The 15,000-nt window shown below is 43.1% G+C and overlaps 1 protein-coding gene and 1 pseudogene across 2 annotated transcripts in view; one reads left to right on the forward strand and one right to left on the reverse strand.

Annotated features, from left to right (window-relative positions):
• TPR (translocated promoter region, nuclear basket protein) overlaps positions 1–15,000 on the reverse strand; it is a 240,379-nt gene that overhangs the window by 70,514 nt on the left and 154,865 nt on the right. The window contains exons 50-55 of the mRNA XM_082266381.1: positions 11,050–11,187; positions 10,229–10,360; positions 9,374–9,504; positions 7,482–7,692; positions 4,560–4,703; positions 2,632–2,830 (exon numbers count right to left, since the gene is read on the reverse strand). Coding sequence (XP_082122507.1) covers positions 2,632–2,830; positions 4,560–4,703; positions 7,482–7,692; positions 9,374–9,504; positions 10,229–10,360; positions 11,050–11,187 — 955 coding nt within the window. The remainder of the gene's footprint in view (positions 1–2,631; positions 2,831–4,559; positions 4,704–7,481; positions 7,693–9,373; positions 9,505–10,228; positions 10,361–11,049; positions 11,188–15,000) is intronic.
• LOC309561678 lies at positions 192–759 on the forward strand (annotated as a pseudogene). Its single transcript has one exon. The product of its transcript is annotated as an uncharacterized misc_RNA (transcript).

A 15,000-nucleotide genomic window follows, 5' to 3' on the forward strand; every position in this document is an offset into this window, starting at 1 on the left:
AAGAAAGAGAAAGAAAGAAAGAAAGAAAGAAAGAAAGAAAGAAAAGAAAGAAAGAAAGAAAGAAAGAAAGAAAGAAAAGAAAGGAAGGAAGGAAGGAAGGAAGAAAGAAGAAGGGAGGGAAGGAAGAAAGGGAGGAAGAAAGGGAGGAAAGGAAGGAAGAAAGAAAGGGAGGGAAGGAAGGAAGAAAGGGAGGGAAGGAAGGAAGAAAGGAGGGAAGGAAGGAAGAAAGGAGGGAAGGAAGAAAGGGAGGAAGAAAGGGAGGGAAGGAAGGAAGGAAGGAAGAAAGGGAGGAAGGAAGGAGGGAAGGAAGGAAGAAGGAAGAAAGAAAGGGAGGGAAGGAAGGAAGAAAGAAAGGGAGGGAGGGAAGGAAGAAGAAAGGGAGGGAGGGAAGGAAGGAAGAAAGGGAGGGAAGGAAGGAAGAAAGGGAGGAAAGGAAGGAAGAAAGAAAGGGAGGGAAGGAAGAAAGAAAGGGAGGGAAGGAAGAAAGGAGGGAAGGAAGGAAGAAAGGAGGGAAGGAAGGAAGAAAGGGAGGAAGGAAGAAAGGGAGGAAGAAAGGGAGGGAGGGAAGGAAGGAAGGAAGAAAGGGAGGGAAGGAAGGAAGGAAGGGAAGGAAAGGAAGGAAGGAAGAAAGAAAGGGAGGGAAGGAAGGAGAAAGAAAGGGAGGGAGGAAGAAGAAAGAAAGGAGGGAGGGAAGGAAGGAAGAAAGGGAGGGAGGAAGGAAGGAAGGGAAGGGAAGGAAGGAAGGAAGGAAGGAAGGAAGGAAGGAAGAAAGGGAGGGAGGAAGAAAGAAGAAAGGGAAGGAAGGAAGGAAGAAAGAAAGGGAGGGAAGGAAGAAAGGGAGGAAGAAAGGGAGGAAAGGAAGGAAGAAAGAAAGGAGGAAGGAAGAAAGGAGGAAAGGAAGGAAGAAGAAAGGAGGGAAGGAAGGAAGAAAGAAAGGGAGGGAGGGAAGGAAGGAAGGAAGAAAGGAAGAAAGAAAGGGAGGAAGGAAGGAAGAAAGAAAGGGGGGAGGGAAGGAAGAAGAAAGGGAGGAGGGAAGGAAGGAAGAAAGGAGGGAAGGAAGGAAGGAAGGAAGGAAGGAAGGAAGGAAGGAAGGAAGGAAGGAAGGAAGGAAGAAAGGGAAGAGGGAAGGAAGGGAAGGGAAGGGAAGGAAGGAAGGAGAGAAGAAGGAAGGAAGGGAGGGAAGGAAGAAAGGAAGGGAGGGAGGGAGGGAGGGAAGAAAGGGAGGGATGAAGAAAGGACGAGGGAAGAAGGAAAGATAGAAAGGGAGGGAAGGAAGGAAAGAAAGGAGGGAAGGAAGGAAGAAAGGGAGGGAAGGAAGGAAGATAGAAAGGGAGGGAAGGAAGATAGAAAGGGAGGGAAGGAAGATAGAAGGGAGGAAGGGAGATAGAAAGGGAGGAAGGGAAGGAAGGAAGAAAGGGAGGGAGCGAAGAAAGGGAGGGAGCGAAGAAAGGGAGGGAGCGAAGAAAGGGAGGGAGCGAAGAAAGGGAGGGAGCGAAGAAAGGGAGGGGAGGGATGAAGAAAGGGAGGAAGGGAAGAAAGGGAGGGGAGGGATGAAGAAAGGGAGGGAGGAAGGAAGGAAGGAAGGAAGGAAGAAAGGGAGGGAGGGAAGAAAGGGAGGGAGGGAAGAAAGGGAGGGAGGGAAGAAAGGGAGGGAGGGAAGAAAGGGAGGGAGGGAAGAAAGGGAGGGAGGGAAGAAAGGGAGGGAGGGAAGAAAGGGAGGTAGGGAAGAAAGGGAGGGAGGGAAGAAAGGGAGGGAGGGAAGAAAGGGAGGGAGGGAAGAAAGGGAGGGAGGGAAGAAAGGGAGGGAGGGAAGAAAGGGAGGGAGGGAAGAAAGGGAGGGAGGGAAGAAAGGGAGGGAGGGAAGAAAGGGAGGGGGAGGGAGGGTGGGAAGGAGGAAGGAAGGAGGGAGGAAGGGAGGAAGGGAGGGAGGGAGGGAGGGGAGGGAGGGAGGAAGGAAGGAAGGAAGGAAGGAAGGGAAAATATTGCAAAATATGGCCTGGTCATTGAGCAGCCAAATCCTCCGGTCTGAAAGTGGTTAAAAAAATTTTGACACGTTAACATTTTTTCTGACAATTTAATTTAGAATACAGCTGTGGTATGTATGTTTGAATGTAGAGGTCTCTTTGGGCATTTCTAGTGCGGCAATATATTATAAAGGGGCTTATGGACATCGCTGGACAGAGACGGGGCTCAGGTAAGTATTAGGGAATGCTGCTTCACACTGAAGGGTTTTTTTATCTTCATGCATAGAATGAAAAACCTTCCTGACTTCACAACTCCTTTAACCACGTTGCTCTGTAGTTCCAGGAGATGAGTATAACACTGCGTGCCAAGAGAAAACTCAGTCACTCCAGTGCCAGAAGGGACATATTAGAAACTGGATTGGCGGGATGACCAGGTATTCTGTGGGCTTGTAAGAGAGGGAAAAAAAATAAATCTACTCTGGTGTTCATGCTGCAGAAGACATTTTTTGCCTATAGCCTGGGGACAAGTATCCAATAATCACCTATACATGAACCACTGTGGATTTATTGATAAATTGAGCTGGACGATTTATTTTCTGGAGACAAAGCAGACTGCAGTGTCTCTCACAACACAAAAAACAAAGAAATAAAAATGGGGGAATCTTACTATTGAGCTGTGCAAGTCTCTGCTTTGCTGCATACAGAGTCTTCTTGGTTTTCTCCTCCTTCTCATTGATTTGCTGGCGCAGAGTCTCTTCCTGAGTGCTCTTCTCCTGGAGGTCCTTATGAACTTTGGACACCTCTGACTGAAGTTGTGTGATCTGTTCCTGCAGAGCTTTCACTTCATTCTCTTTATCTTCCACAGTCTTCAAAAAACAGATTAGTATATTATTGGTACCATTTGCTATACATATATATATATATAAAAGAAAATATATATTTTTTTTTTTATATGAACTACCAACATTTTATTTTTTTTAAATGAGCTACCAATATTTTCTTTTATTATTATTTTTTTTAAACAAGCTATTTTTTTATTTTTTTTTAATGAGCTAGTAACATTATTAATTTTTTATTTTTTTAAATGAGCTACCAATATGCCGCAGGGCAGTATTCCAACATGATAACGACCCCAAACACCTCCAAGATGACCACTGCCTTGCTAAAGAAGCTGAGGGTAAAGGTGATGGACTGGCCAAGCATGTCTCCAGACCTAAACCCTATTGAGCATCTGTGGGGATCCTCAAACAGAAGGTGGAGGAGCACAAGGTCTCTAACATCCACCAGCTCTGTGATGTCATCATGGAGGAGGGGAAGAGAACTCCAGTGACAACCTGTGAAGCTCTGGGGAACTCCATGCCCAAGAGGGTTAAGGCAGTGCTGGAAAATAATGGTGGCCACACAAAATATTCACACTTTGGGCCCAATTTGGACATTGTCACTTAGGGGTGTACTGACTTTTGTTGCCAGCGGTTTAGACATTAATGGCTGTGTGTTGAGTTATTTTGAGGGGACAGTAAATTTACACTGTTATACAAGCTGTACACTCACTACTTTACATTGTAGCAAAGTCTCATTTCTTCAGTGTTGTCACATGAAAAGATAGAATAAAATATTTACAGAAATGTGAGGGGTGTACTTACTTTAGTCAGATACTGTACGTGTTTACATGTGATCGGTTGTGATTGGACACAGTTGATCACATGGGTAAAGAGCCGAGTCATTGGAGATTGGGGTTGTGCCATGTTCTATGAACACAGCATGCCTACGATCGCAGTGCCCCCCCCATGGGCACACAAGAGCTGTGAGAATGGGGGGGGTCATCCCAGAATAAGATGGGATTCCTCCCGCTGTCATTGGACTATACAGTGGGTGGGGGGAGGTGGTGAAGTCCCATACAAAGTGCATTTTATTAGATGACTGGAGGGACCAACAAATCCCAGGCCAATAAATGTTCAAAAAGCAAATGATCATGAAAATGATACCAATAGTGGGTGAGGTTCCTAATAATTGATCAGGAAAACGTTACTAATAGTGGGTGAGGTTCCTAATAATTGATCAGGAAAACGATACTAATAGTGGGTGAGGTTCCTAATAATTGATCTGGAAAACTGTACTAATAGTGGGTGAGGTTCCTAATAATTGATCAGGAAAATTATACTAATAGTGGGTGAGGTTCCTATTAATTGATCAGGAAAATTATACTAATAGTGGGTGAGGTTCCTAATAATTGATCTGGAAAACTGTACTAATAGTGGGTGAGGTTCCTAATAATTGATCTGGAAAACTGTACTAATAGTGGGTGAGGTTCCTAATAATTGATCAGGAAAATTATACTAATAGTGGGTGAGGTTCCTATTAATTGATCAGGAAAATTATACTAATAGTGGGTGAGGTTCCTAATAATTGATCAGGAAAACGATACTAATAGTGGGCGAGGTTCCTAATAATTGATCAGGAAAACGATACTAATAGTGGGTAAGGTTCCTAATAATTGATCAGTGACGGTATAAAACTGTGTATTTGAAATATTGTTCCGGCGTGTGAACAGGTGAAGTTAGTGATTATTTGCAGTACTAACATCGAGGCACTAACCTTCTGTAAGGTCTCCAGCTGGCTCTCCAGTGTTGAGATCTTTGTTTCAGACTTCGCCCGAGAATCCTTCAGCTCCTGAATCTCCTTCTGGGAAGCCTGCTCTTCAGACTGCGCTGCTTGAGCTGTGGAGGTCTCCGCAACCAACTAAAAGCAGAAAAAAAAAAAAAAGAAAACACGATGGGGGAGATTTACAAAAGGTGGAGTACACAGAATCTGGTGCAGCTCTGCATAGAAACCAATCAGCTTCCAGAATTAATTGAAGCAGCTGAAGTTAGAAGCGGATTGGTTTCTATGCAGAGCTGCACCAGATTCTGGGTGATCCAGCTTTAGTAAATCTCCCCTATATTTGTATAGTTAAAATTAAATCCTCTTCTTCTTACCCTCATCTTGCTCTAATATTAACCCCTTTCCAGCTCTTTAATCACATGCCGACCAGCCGCCATAGTTTTACTGCGGCAGGTTGGCACTATTGCGTGAAACGACGTACCTGTACGCCACTTCTTCTAATAGCCAGTGGGCCTTCTGGATGGACCCTCTGCCCATTGCTACACCCTTTCCAGCAAACTATGCAATTAAAAAAAAAAGGATATATTCTCGCAACTAAAATCTCTATAACAAGGAAATGGAGAAGTAGCAGAATCCCTTCCCTGCTAGACATAATTGAAGTCACCCAAACTCACTACACATATGAGCTCCTTATGACGCCTAATCACGTCTTGCATCAGAAAGAAAAAATTAAATTGCAACAGTGGTCACTTTGGTACGACACCCACTTCACCATGACTCGGTACCTCTTTCCAAACATCTATGCCTAATTGTAATACACATCTCGACCGCTAGATGGCATCGATTGCAACATTATGTTGTTTACTATGTGATAAAACTAGCATGTACTATTCTTTTCTGACACAAGATGGCAATGTTTATTCATCCTCATTTGTCCTTATTCATTGTATTACGTGTACCTGTACTGTCGACTCCCATTCAAATATCCTTGTTTATCAGTTTTGTTACCTTGTTACTTGTTTGTACTACTTTCAAAACTCAAAAAAAACAATTTAACGGAAAAAAAAAGGGATATTTAGTTCACATATATCTATGTGTAATAGCTGGGGGGGCTTCAGAGGGGGAGCCAATCGGCGTGTCCGGCAGATTCGATCGCTCCCCATAGAGACAGAACTATGTAAAAAAGGCAGAACGCCATTCTGTCAGAGATGAACACAGTGATCCCGTGTTCCTGCTATTTAGGAACACAGATCCCTATGTTCATGTTTATGACCCCCACACAGTTCGAAAGCTCCCCCGTAGGGACACACCTAACCCTTTGGTCGCCCCCTGGTGTTAACCCCTTACATGCCAGTGTCATTACAGTAACAGTGCATATTTTTAGCACTGATTACCATGTAAAAATGTCACTGGTCCCCCCAAAAGTGTAAAAAAAATCAGTTAGGGGTCTGATCTGTCCGCCGCAATGTCGCAGTCCCGCTACAAATCGCTGATTACCGCCATTACCAGTAAAAAAAAAATAAATAAATATGAATAAAAATTCCATAAATATATCCAAGTTTGTAGACGCGATAAGTTTTGCGCAAACCTATCAATATACACTTATTGGGATTTTTTTTTTTTTTTTACCAAAAATATGTTGCAGAATACAAATTTGCCTAAAATGAAAGTTTTGATTTTTTAATTGGCGGTGTTTTATAGCAGAAAGAAAGAAAAAAAAAAAAAAACACATTGTTTTTCCAATTTGTTGCTTTTTTTTTTTTTTTTTTGCTTTATATTGCAAAAAAAAAAAAAATCACACAGCCCCAGAAGATTTGCCCCCTTAATGGTCAGGCCATTTTTTTGTGATACGGCACTGCGTTACTTTAACTGACAATTGCGCGGTCGTGCGACGCTGTACACAAATACAATTGTTGTCTTTTTTCCCCCCCTACAAATAGCGCTTTCTTTTGATGGTATTTGATTCCCCTCTGCTGGGTTTTTTTTTTGTACTGTAAACAAAAAAACAAAAAAAAGGCGCAACAAATTTTTTACTTTCTGCTATAAAACACATCCAATAAAAAAAAAAAAAAAATCGAATTTCTTCATAAATTTAGGCCAATATGCATTCTGCTACATATTTTTGTTAAAAAAAAAATCCCAATAAGTGTATATTGACCGATTTCCGAAAACGTTATAGCGTCTCTAAACTAGGGGATATTTTTATGGCATTATATATTTTTTTTAAATTTTACTAGTAATGCTGGCGGAACATACATTTTTAGCGGGACTGCGACATTGTGGCCGACCTGATTGGCATTCCCTGTGCCCAATCAGCGCGCAATCGCGCCACCCAGTGCCTATTGCTCAAAATGACGTACAGGTACGTAATGTTGCGTACTGAAGCCGACCTGCCATGGTAAATATGCAGCAGGCAGTCGGCAAATTGTTAAACTGGTTCTAAAGGCTCAAGGTTTTTTTTTAACACTGTCATGCATTTATGCATGTAGGTAAAAAAACGCTTGGGTGCAGCTCCCCCCTCAGCCCCCTTTTATATTTATCCGAGTCCGGTCTTAATCCAGCGACGCGCACGAGAGCAGCGTCACTCTCTCCTCATTGGCTCACACAGCAGCAGGAGCCATTGGTTTCAGCTGTTGTCAATCACAGCCAGTGAGCCAATGAAGAGAGCAGCGGCTTTCTCCTCATTGGCTCACACTGCAGCAGGAGCCATTGGCTACTGCTGCTGTCAATCACAGCCAGTGAGCCAATGAAGAGAAAGCATCAGTAAAGGCCAAGCCGCGCTGTGTGTGTGAATGGACACACAGAGCATGGCTCGGGAGCGAACTGGATCTTATATTACCAGGTATGCTTCCGGGAAGAACATTAAGTCTAGGAACAAAGCTAAACACCGTGATTACAATCTTTACAGACTGTTACCTTATCATGCTGGACTTTAAGCTCCTCATACTGAGTCTTGTATCTTCTTCCAATCTTTTTGACCTGTGTGATGGTTTTAATCTTTTCTTGGATATCTGTGACTTTAAGATCAAGTTCTTTCTGGAGATTTTCCTTCTCGCTTTTCAGTTTGCTCAGTTCTTCTCTTGCGCTCTGACACTGACTCTGACTTGAATTTAGCGATGCGTTCAACCTATCAAAAATATAGTCAACATAAATAAGAATGGGGGGAACAAAATCCTAAAATAGTATTTGCACTATGGGCCCATGAGCAGAGGAGAGTACAGGATTTCATATGCAAGATCATTCTTTGCAAAATCTGTCAGATTGGATGGAGAGCGTCTGAACAGCAATTTTCAAGTCTTGTCACAGATTCTCAATGGGATTTAGGTCTGGACTGTGATCGGGCCATTCCAACACATGAATATGCTTTGATGTAAACCATTCCATTGTAGCTCTGGCTGGATGTTTCGGGTCGTTGTCCTGCTGGAAGGTGATCCTCCTCCCCAATCTCAAGTCTTTTGCAGACTCGAACAGGTTTTCTTCTAAGATTGCCCTGTATTTGGCTCCATCCATCTTCCCATCAACCCTGACCAGCTTCCTTGTCCCCGCTGAAGAAAAGCATCCCCACACCATGATGCTGCTGCCACCACCAACATGTTTCACGGTGGGGATGGTGTGTTTAGGGTGATGTGCGGTGTTAGTTTTCACAAGTCTGTTCCACAAATGCGAGAAATATGTAACCATTGGTAGGGAATATGTAGCGAAAGAAGAGTCAGTGGACCAAATTTCAGGTCCCTAGCACATCTTGGTGAGGGTAAAAACTTATTGGCCTCCCCTCGTATACTGAGATTAAATTACACACAGGTGGACTCTATTTACACAGCTGTCAGGTCCCGCTGTTCTCTATGGGGGAATCGGAAGGGAACCCGTCTGTCCGTTCTCATCCAATCCCATCCGATCCGATGGACGGATGGAAAATAGGGTTTCCATCTGTCCAGATTTGACAGATCGGATGTCAGTGGACATGTCTCCGCTGACATCCGATTGCCCCATAGAGATGCATGGGGCATCTGTTCAGATCTGCCAAAAAAATGGACAGGCGGATATGAACGGTCCGCCTGTGTGAAAGGGGCTTAAGGGCTCTTTCACACGGGCGCCCCACCTGACGGAGCCTGTTCTGCTCAGCTGGGGGTCGATCCGCTGATCGCCACTGAGCAGGCGGATAACAGCTCTGTCTCCGCTCTGTGTGCAGAGACGGAGCTGTCAGATCCCCGCTGTCCTCCATGGGGAAATCGGATGAGAATGGACCGTCTGTCCGTTCTCATCCGATCCCCCAGACGGATGGAAAATAGGATTTCCATTCATCCGGATTTCACGGACAGGATCGGAATCGGATAGAAGTGTGGTGTCAGTGGAGATGTCTCCGCTGACACCTGCAGCCCCATAGGGATGCATTGAGCATCCGATCAGGTCCACCTGAAAAACTAACAGGCAGATCGGATCGCCCGTGTGAAAGGGGCCTTAAGGGGGGTGAATACAAAAGCCCCCCACACTTTTCACAGATTTGTATCATTTTCCTTCCACTTCACAATTAAGTGCCACTTTGTGTCGGTCTATCACATACATTTACAATTTTTGGTTGCAACGTGACAAAATGTGGGAAATTTCAAGGGGTGTGAATACTTTTTCAAGGCCCTGAAACTTCAATATGCCAACTTATATCGTTTTGGTTTTTAGATTGGTTTCTAATTCTGTGGAAAACTTTGTATGTCTATTTTTTTCAATAAAAATTTATGATATAAAGGAACATCCATCAATAAAAGATTTGTTCGGTCAAAGATGACCTAAAATCTTAAAACCCCCCCACTTACCTCGCAGTCTCGGTTTTCAATTTCCCAACTTCCTCAGTGAGCTGCTGAATTCTCTTCACATTCACGTCTCTTTCAGAAAGCAGCTTCTTGTGCTCCTCGGCATCCGTATCTTTCTGCTGGTTTAATAAGTGCTGACAATGGACAGAAAAAACTCCAATAAGAAATTTACATTAGAAATCGCGTCAGATTTGTCTTCTATAATGCTGAGGAGAGTCTTCTTCACTATGTATTGCAAAGATTTTGTCTATTTTTATATATAATTGGGCTTGTCTCATGTGGGTGCCTAAAACGTCCAACATTATGATAGGATACATTCCTGTTCTTTTGTGTTAAATTAGAAATTGCTTCAGATTTATCCCCTATAAGATCTAAATGGTTTCATTAAATCTGACAGGACTGAACTTACAATCGCCGTCCTTTTACTTTTTATAATAAAGGTTGCAAAGCATTGCACCTGCAATCCCTCCAATGTACAGGCTCCATTGATGTTCCCAAAAAACGCATAGGTGTGAACCAGGTCTTAGGGCTGGGGCAGGGGAATCAGGGCAGGGCAGGGGCGGGAATCAGGGCAGGGCAGGGGCGGGAATCAGGGCAGGGCAGGGGCGGGAATCAGGGCAGGGGCGGGAATCAGGGCAGGGGCGGGAATCAGGGCAGGGCAGGGGCGGGAATCAGGGCAGGGCAGGGGCGGGAATCAGGGCAGGGCAGGGGCGGGAATCAGGGCAGGGGTGGAATGGTGTGGGGTTGGAATCAGGGCAGGGGTGGGGCAACTGGTGGCGAGTAATTCTTAAGGCTTAGCTAGTAGCTCAGGACTTTAAATATTAAGCCCCGTCTTAGGAGAACCTGCCAACCCAATACCTGTGTTCGGGCCTTCCAACGCTTCACATCTTCCTCAAGCAACTTCTTTTCCGCTTGAAGCATGCCGCTCTTCTCACTTAGCTCAGAGTTGGACTCTTGCAATGGCAATATATTGGATTCCAGCTTTCGTATCTGAAAATTAAATTCAAAATACAGGAAGTAGCACAGCAGCCTTTCACAAAGAAAATACACAAAAACCAGAAAGGTCATATAAATAAAAAAAAAATTGTAAAATAGTAAAATAACATTTTAGTAATAAAAATAATAAACATGTTATGCTTTCCTGCTCTGTAATGGTTTTGCACCGAGCAGCCCCGATTCTCTTCTTCTCGGGTCCCCCGCCGGCACTTCTGGTTCCTTCCCTCTGCCAAGTGCTCCCATAGAAAGCCGCTTGCTATAGGGCAGTGATGGTGAAACTTGGCACCCCAGATGTTTTGGAACTACATTTCCCATGATGCTCAACTACACTGCAGAGTGCATGAGCATCATGGGAAATGTAGTTCCAAACCATCTGGGGTGCCAAGGTTTGCCATCACTGCTATAGGGGCACTTGTACGGGCTCGCTCCCGAGCCAGGCTCTGTGTCTGTAAGAGGAACAAGGTCCATTTCCGTGCTGTCACATGTGTGTACAGCTGGAGGGAAGGGATTCAAATCCTAATACTATATCTTGCTGACATTATCCTATGCATGTGGTCATGAACATTTTAACAGTAGACTAAAGAATGAGAGGATTCTTTCAGTGCTCTGCTGGGCCGGATTCTAATGGATACGAAAGTTTGATCAATTATCCCAGAATACTGAAACTGAGGCCGATTGCCCACCTTAGCTTGAAGTTGCTGAAGATTTTGTTCCATCTTTTCTTTATCTTCCCTTAACATTTTGTTTGTTCCTATTATAACGTTCATTGTTTCCGTTTTCTTCATCAGCTCTTCATGCTGAGCCATGGTCTTCGCCGTCACCTAAAACGTAAAAACAAGGAGCATCTATTAGAATTATTGCCATTATATTTATATTTAATTATATTTATTATTATATTTATATTATATTATATTTATTATTATATTATATTTATTAGATTATATTATATGAAATTTATAATATTATATAATATTTATTATTATATTATATTTATTATTATATTATATTCTATTATATTTATTATTATATTTATTATTATATTATATTTATTATTATATTATATTTATTATATTATATTTATATTATATACACACACATTTTTTTTTTTTTTTTACATTTATATTGCAAGTGGTGACACTGCAAAAATTGGCTGCTTTTTAGCTTCATTGCACAGTTCTCTATATCATTTATTTACTCTCCTATTGATTAGCACATTGGTTTATTACCCTCATCTGTTAGAAACCCACTGACAGTTTAAACCACTTGCCGACCATCCGCCATAGTTTTACTGCGGCAGGTTGGCTCTGTCCTGCAAAACTGTACGTCGTTTCACGGGACCGCAACCACGCACGTGTGCCCATTCGCCACAAGGGAAGCTAATCAGCGGGTCTGGCGTCCGCGATTGCCGCCGGGCACCCAGGATCGCTCCCCGTGGAGAACGGGCGTAAACACGGCAGACCGCTGTTCTGTCAGTTATGAACACAGGTATCCTCTTATTTAAGATCACAGGTCTCTGCGTTTATCCAGCAAGCCCATCCCCCGGACAGAAAGCACCCCCTAGGGACAATGTTTAACCCTTTGATTGCCCCTGGTGTTAACCCCTTCCCTGTCAGTGTCATTGGTACAGTAAGAGTGCATATTTTTAGCACCGATTACTGTAGTAATGTCACTGGTTCCCCCCCCCAAAAGCATCAGTTAGAGGTCCGATCTGTCCGCCGCAATGTCGCAGTCCCGCTAAAAATCTCAGATGGCTGCCATTATTAGTAAAATAAAAATGACAAATCTTTCCCCTAGTTTGTAAACGCGATAACTTTAGCGCAAACCAATCAATCACTTAATGGGATTTGTTTTACTAAAAATATGTAGCAGAATACAAATTGGCCTAAAATTATGAAAAATTTAGATTTTTACATTTTTTTTTGTTTTATAGCAGAAAGTAAAAATTGTAAATCACCACCATTACTAATAAAATAATAAAAAAAAATAATAAAATAAAGTCCGAAAATCTATCCCGTAGTTTGTAAACGCTATGCCTAACTTTTGAGCAAACCAATTAACCGCTTGCCGACTGCTCACAGTATATTTACTGCGGCAGTCAGCCCCTCACAGGCAGAGTGACGTAGGTCTACGTCGCTCGCCTGTGAGGCTCTGGGGAGCGAGCGCGCGCCCGCGGAGGCGCGCTCCCGCGCGGCCACGGACCCCCCCGCGCGTGTGACCAGCGGACCCGATGTCCGCCGGTCACTCGGCGATCGGCGGGGGAGAGGGAGAATGTCAGGCAGCTTGTGTAAACAAACCACCTGTCATTCTCCTCTGTGTAAAGACACTGATCACACGGATCTACTATGTAGATCCGTTGATCAGTGTCCTTACAGCTCAAGCCACAGCCAATCACAGTAGAAAGCACGCCCCTAGGGACACACAGCCCCTCCCTCCCAAATAAAGTTAACCCCTTCACTACCAGTGTATTTTTACAGTAACAGTGCATATATATAGCACTGATTACTGTAGAAATGTCACTGGTAACCCCAAAAGTGTCAAAAATGTCAGTCAAGGGTCCGATTTGTCCGCCCCAATGTCGCAGTACCACAAAAAAAAAAAAATCGCAGATCGCCACCATTACACGTTAAAAAAAAAAAACAAAAATGACAAAAATCTTTCCCTTTGTTAGTAAACGCGATAACTTTTGCGCAAACCAATCAAAATACGCTTTTTGCGATTATTTTTTACCAAACCTATGTAGCATAAAACAAATTGGCTGAAAATTTAAAAAAATTTTGATTTTTACATTTTTTTTGGGGGGAATTTCATATAAAAATATGAAAAATATTGTTATTTTTGCAAAATGTACGCTCTTTTTTTGTTTTTTAGCGCAAAAAGTAAAAATCGCACAGGTGATCAAATACGACCAAAAGAAAGCTCTGTTTGTGGGAAAAAAAGGACGTCAAATTCGTTTAGGTACAGCGTCGCACGACCGCGCAATTGTCCGTTAAAGTCACGCAGTGCCGAATCGCAAAATACCCCCTGGTCGTTTAGCAGGAAAATCCTCCGGGGCTTAAGTGGTTAAAATACGCTTTTTGGGAATTTTTTTTTTTTGCAGCAGAATACTAATTGACCTAAACTGATTAAAAAAAAAAAAAAATTGATTTTTAGAATTCTTTTATTGGGAATGTTTTATAGCAGAAAGTTACATTTTTTTTTTTTTTTTTTTTTTTTTTTTTTTTTTTAGAATTGTCGCTCTTGACAATTTAAAAAAAAAATAAAACACAATATTTTAACTTTCTGCTATATAACATTCCCAATAAAAGAATTCTAAAAATATAATTTTTTTTTTATCAGTTTAGGTCAATTAGTATTCTGCTACAAAAATAAAAATCCCCAAAAAAGCGCATTTTAATTGGTTTGCTCAAAAGTTAAGTATAGCGTTTACAAACTACGGGATAGATTTTTGGACTTTATTTTACTATTTTTTTTTTATTTGTAGTGGCAGCGATCTGCGATTTTTAGCGGGACTGCGACATTGCGGCGGACAGATTGGACCCCTGACATTTTTGAAATTTTTTGGGGACCAGTGAAATTACTACAGTAATCAGTGCTAAATTTTATGCACTGTTACTGTATAAATGACACTGGCAGGGAAGGGGTTACCACTGGGGGTGATCAAAGGGGTTAATGAATGCCTAACTGTAGTTACTGACTGTGGGGGAGGGGTTCTGTGACAGGCACACAGATCTCAGGGGTTTTAGCTTAGCTGAAACTTCTGATCTCTCCCTGCCTGTGTGACAGAAGACTCGTCTGCTTTGTTTACATAAGCAGGCGGCTCTCCTATCAGTTTGCCGCCGGCCACCCGCGATCGTCAGAGAATCGTTGCAGCTCCTCCGGCAGCCCGCTGTGTCTAAACACAGTGGGAGTGCGGCTCAAGGGGCGCGTGCCGCCGAGAGCGCGTGCGAAAAGTCATGTAGATCTACGTGATTTTGCGCAGCCGAGCTGCCCTGCCGCAGTATATTTGCATGGGGCGGTTGGCAAGCGGTTAAAGAGAACCTGCTGTCAAAGAGTTTATATCGAAAAAGAATTTTGAGCTTGGTATGGAACATGTCCTTGTGGATAGGACTGCTAACGCGTTTCGGGAGTCAAACTCCCTTCATCAGAGCACTGTTCCATTCCATGTGTGGTGGATTCTTGTTATGCAAATTTTATCATTCTTGTCTGAGTATGCATTTGGCATTTTATTAAAATATTTTATATGGTGACCATGGGTAATGTACTAGGCGTTTGCGCCTCCTTTTATGTACCCATGTTGGAGTTCCCTGCCTGAGGAGAGCAGCACGCCGGTCATCCCCTTCAGCTTGGCTGAATTGTTTGCATCTTTTCTTCAACCTATGTAACTATATACATACCAACGTAGGTGAATAGTGTACAATTAGGCGACCCACAACAGCATTGGTAGGATACATGTTGAAAAAAGGAGGAGCAACACTCCAAGGTAGGTAGCCAAAAGTTCCCATGAGCATATCAAGGCAGGAAAAGAAGAAAAAAAAAAAAAAGGAAAAGGGGATGTGTGGTGGGCTGGGGGGTGTGTGTGTGGTGGGCTGGGCTGGGGGGGAGGGGGGGGGTGTGCGTGTGGTGGGCTGGGTGGT

Source organism: Pelophylax lessonae (assembly GCF_965119305.1).
Source record: "Pelophylax lessonae genome assembly, chromosome: 8".
NCBI lineage: Eukaryota > Metazoa > Chordata > Amphibia > Anura > Ranidae > Pelophylax > Pelophylax lessonae.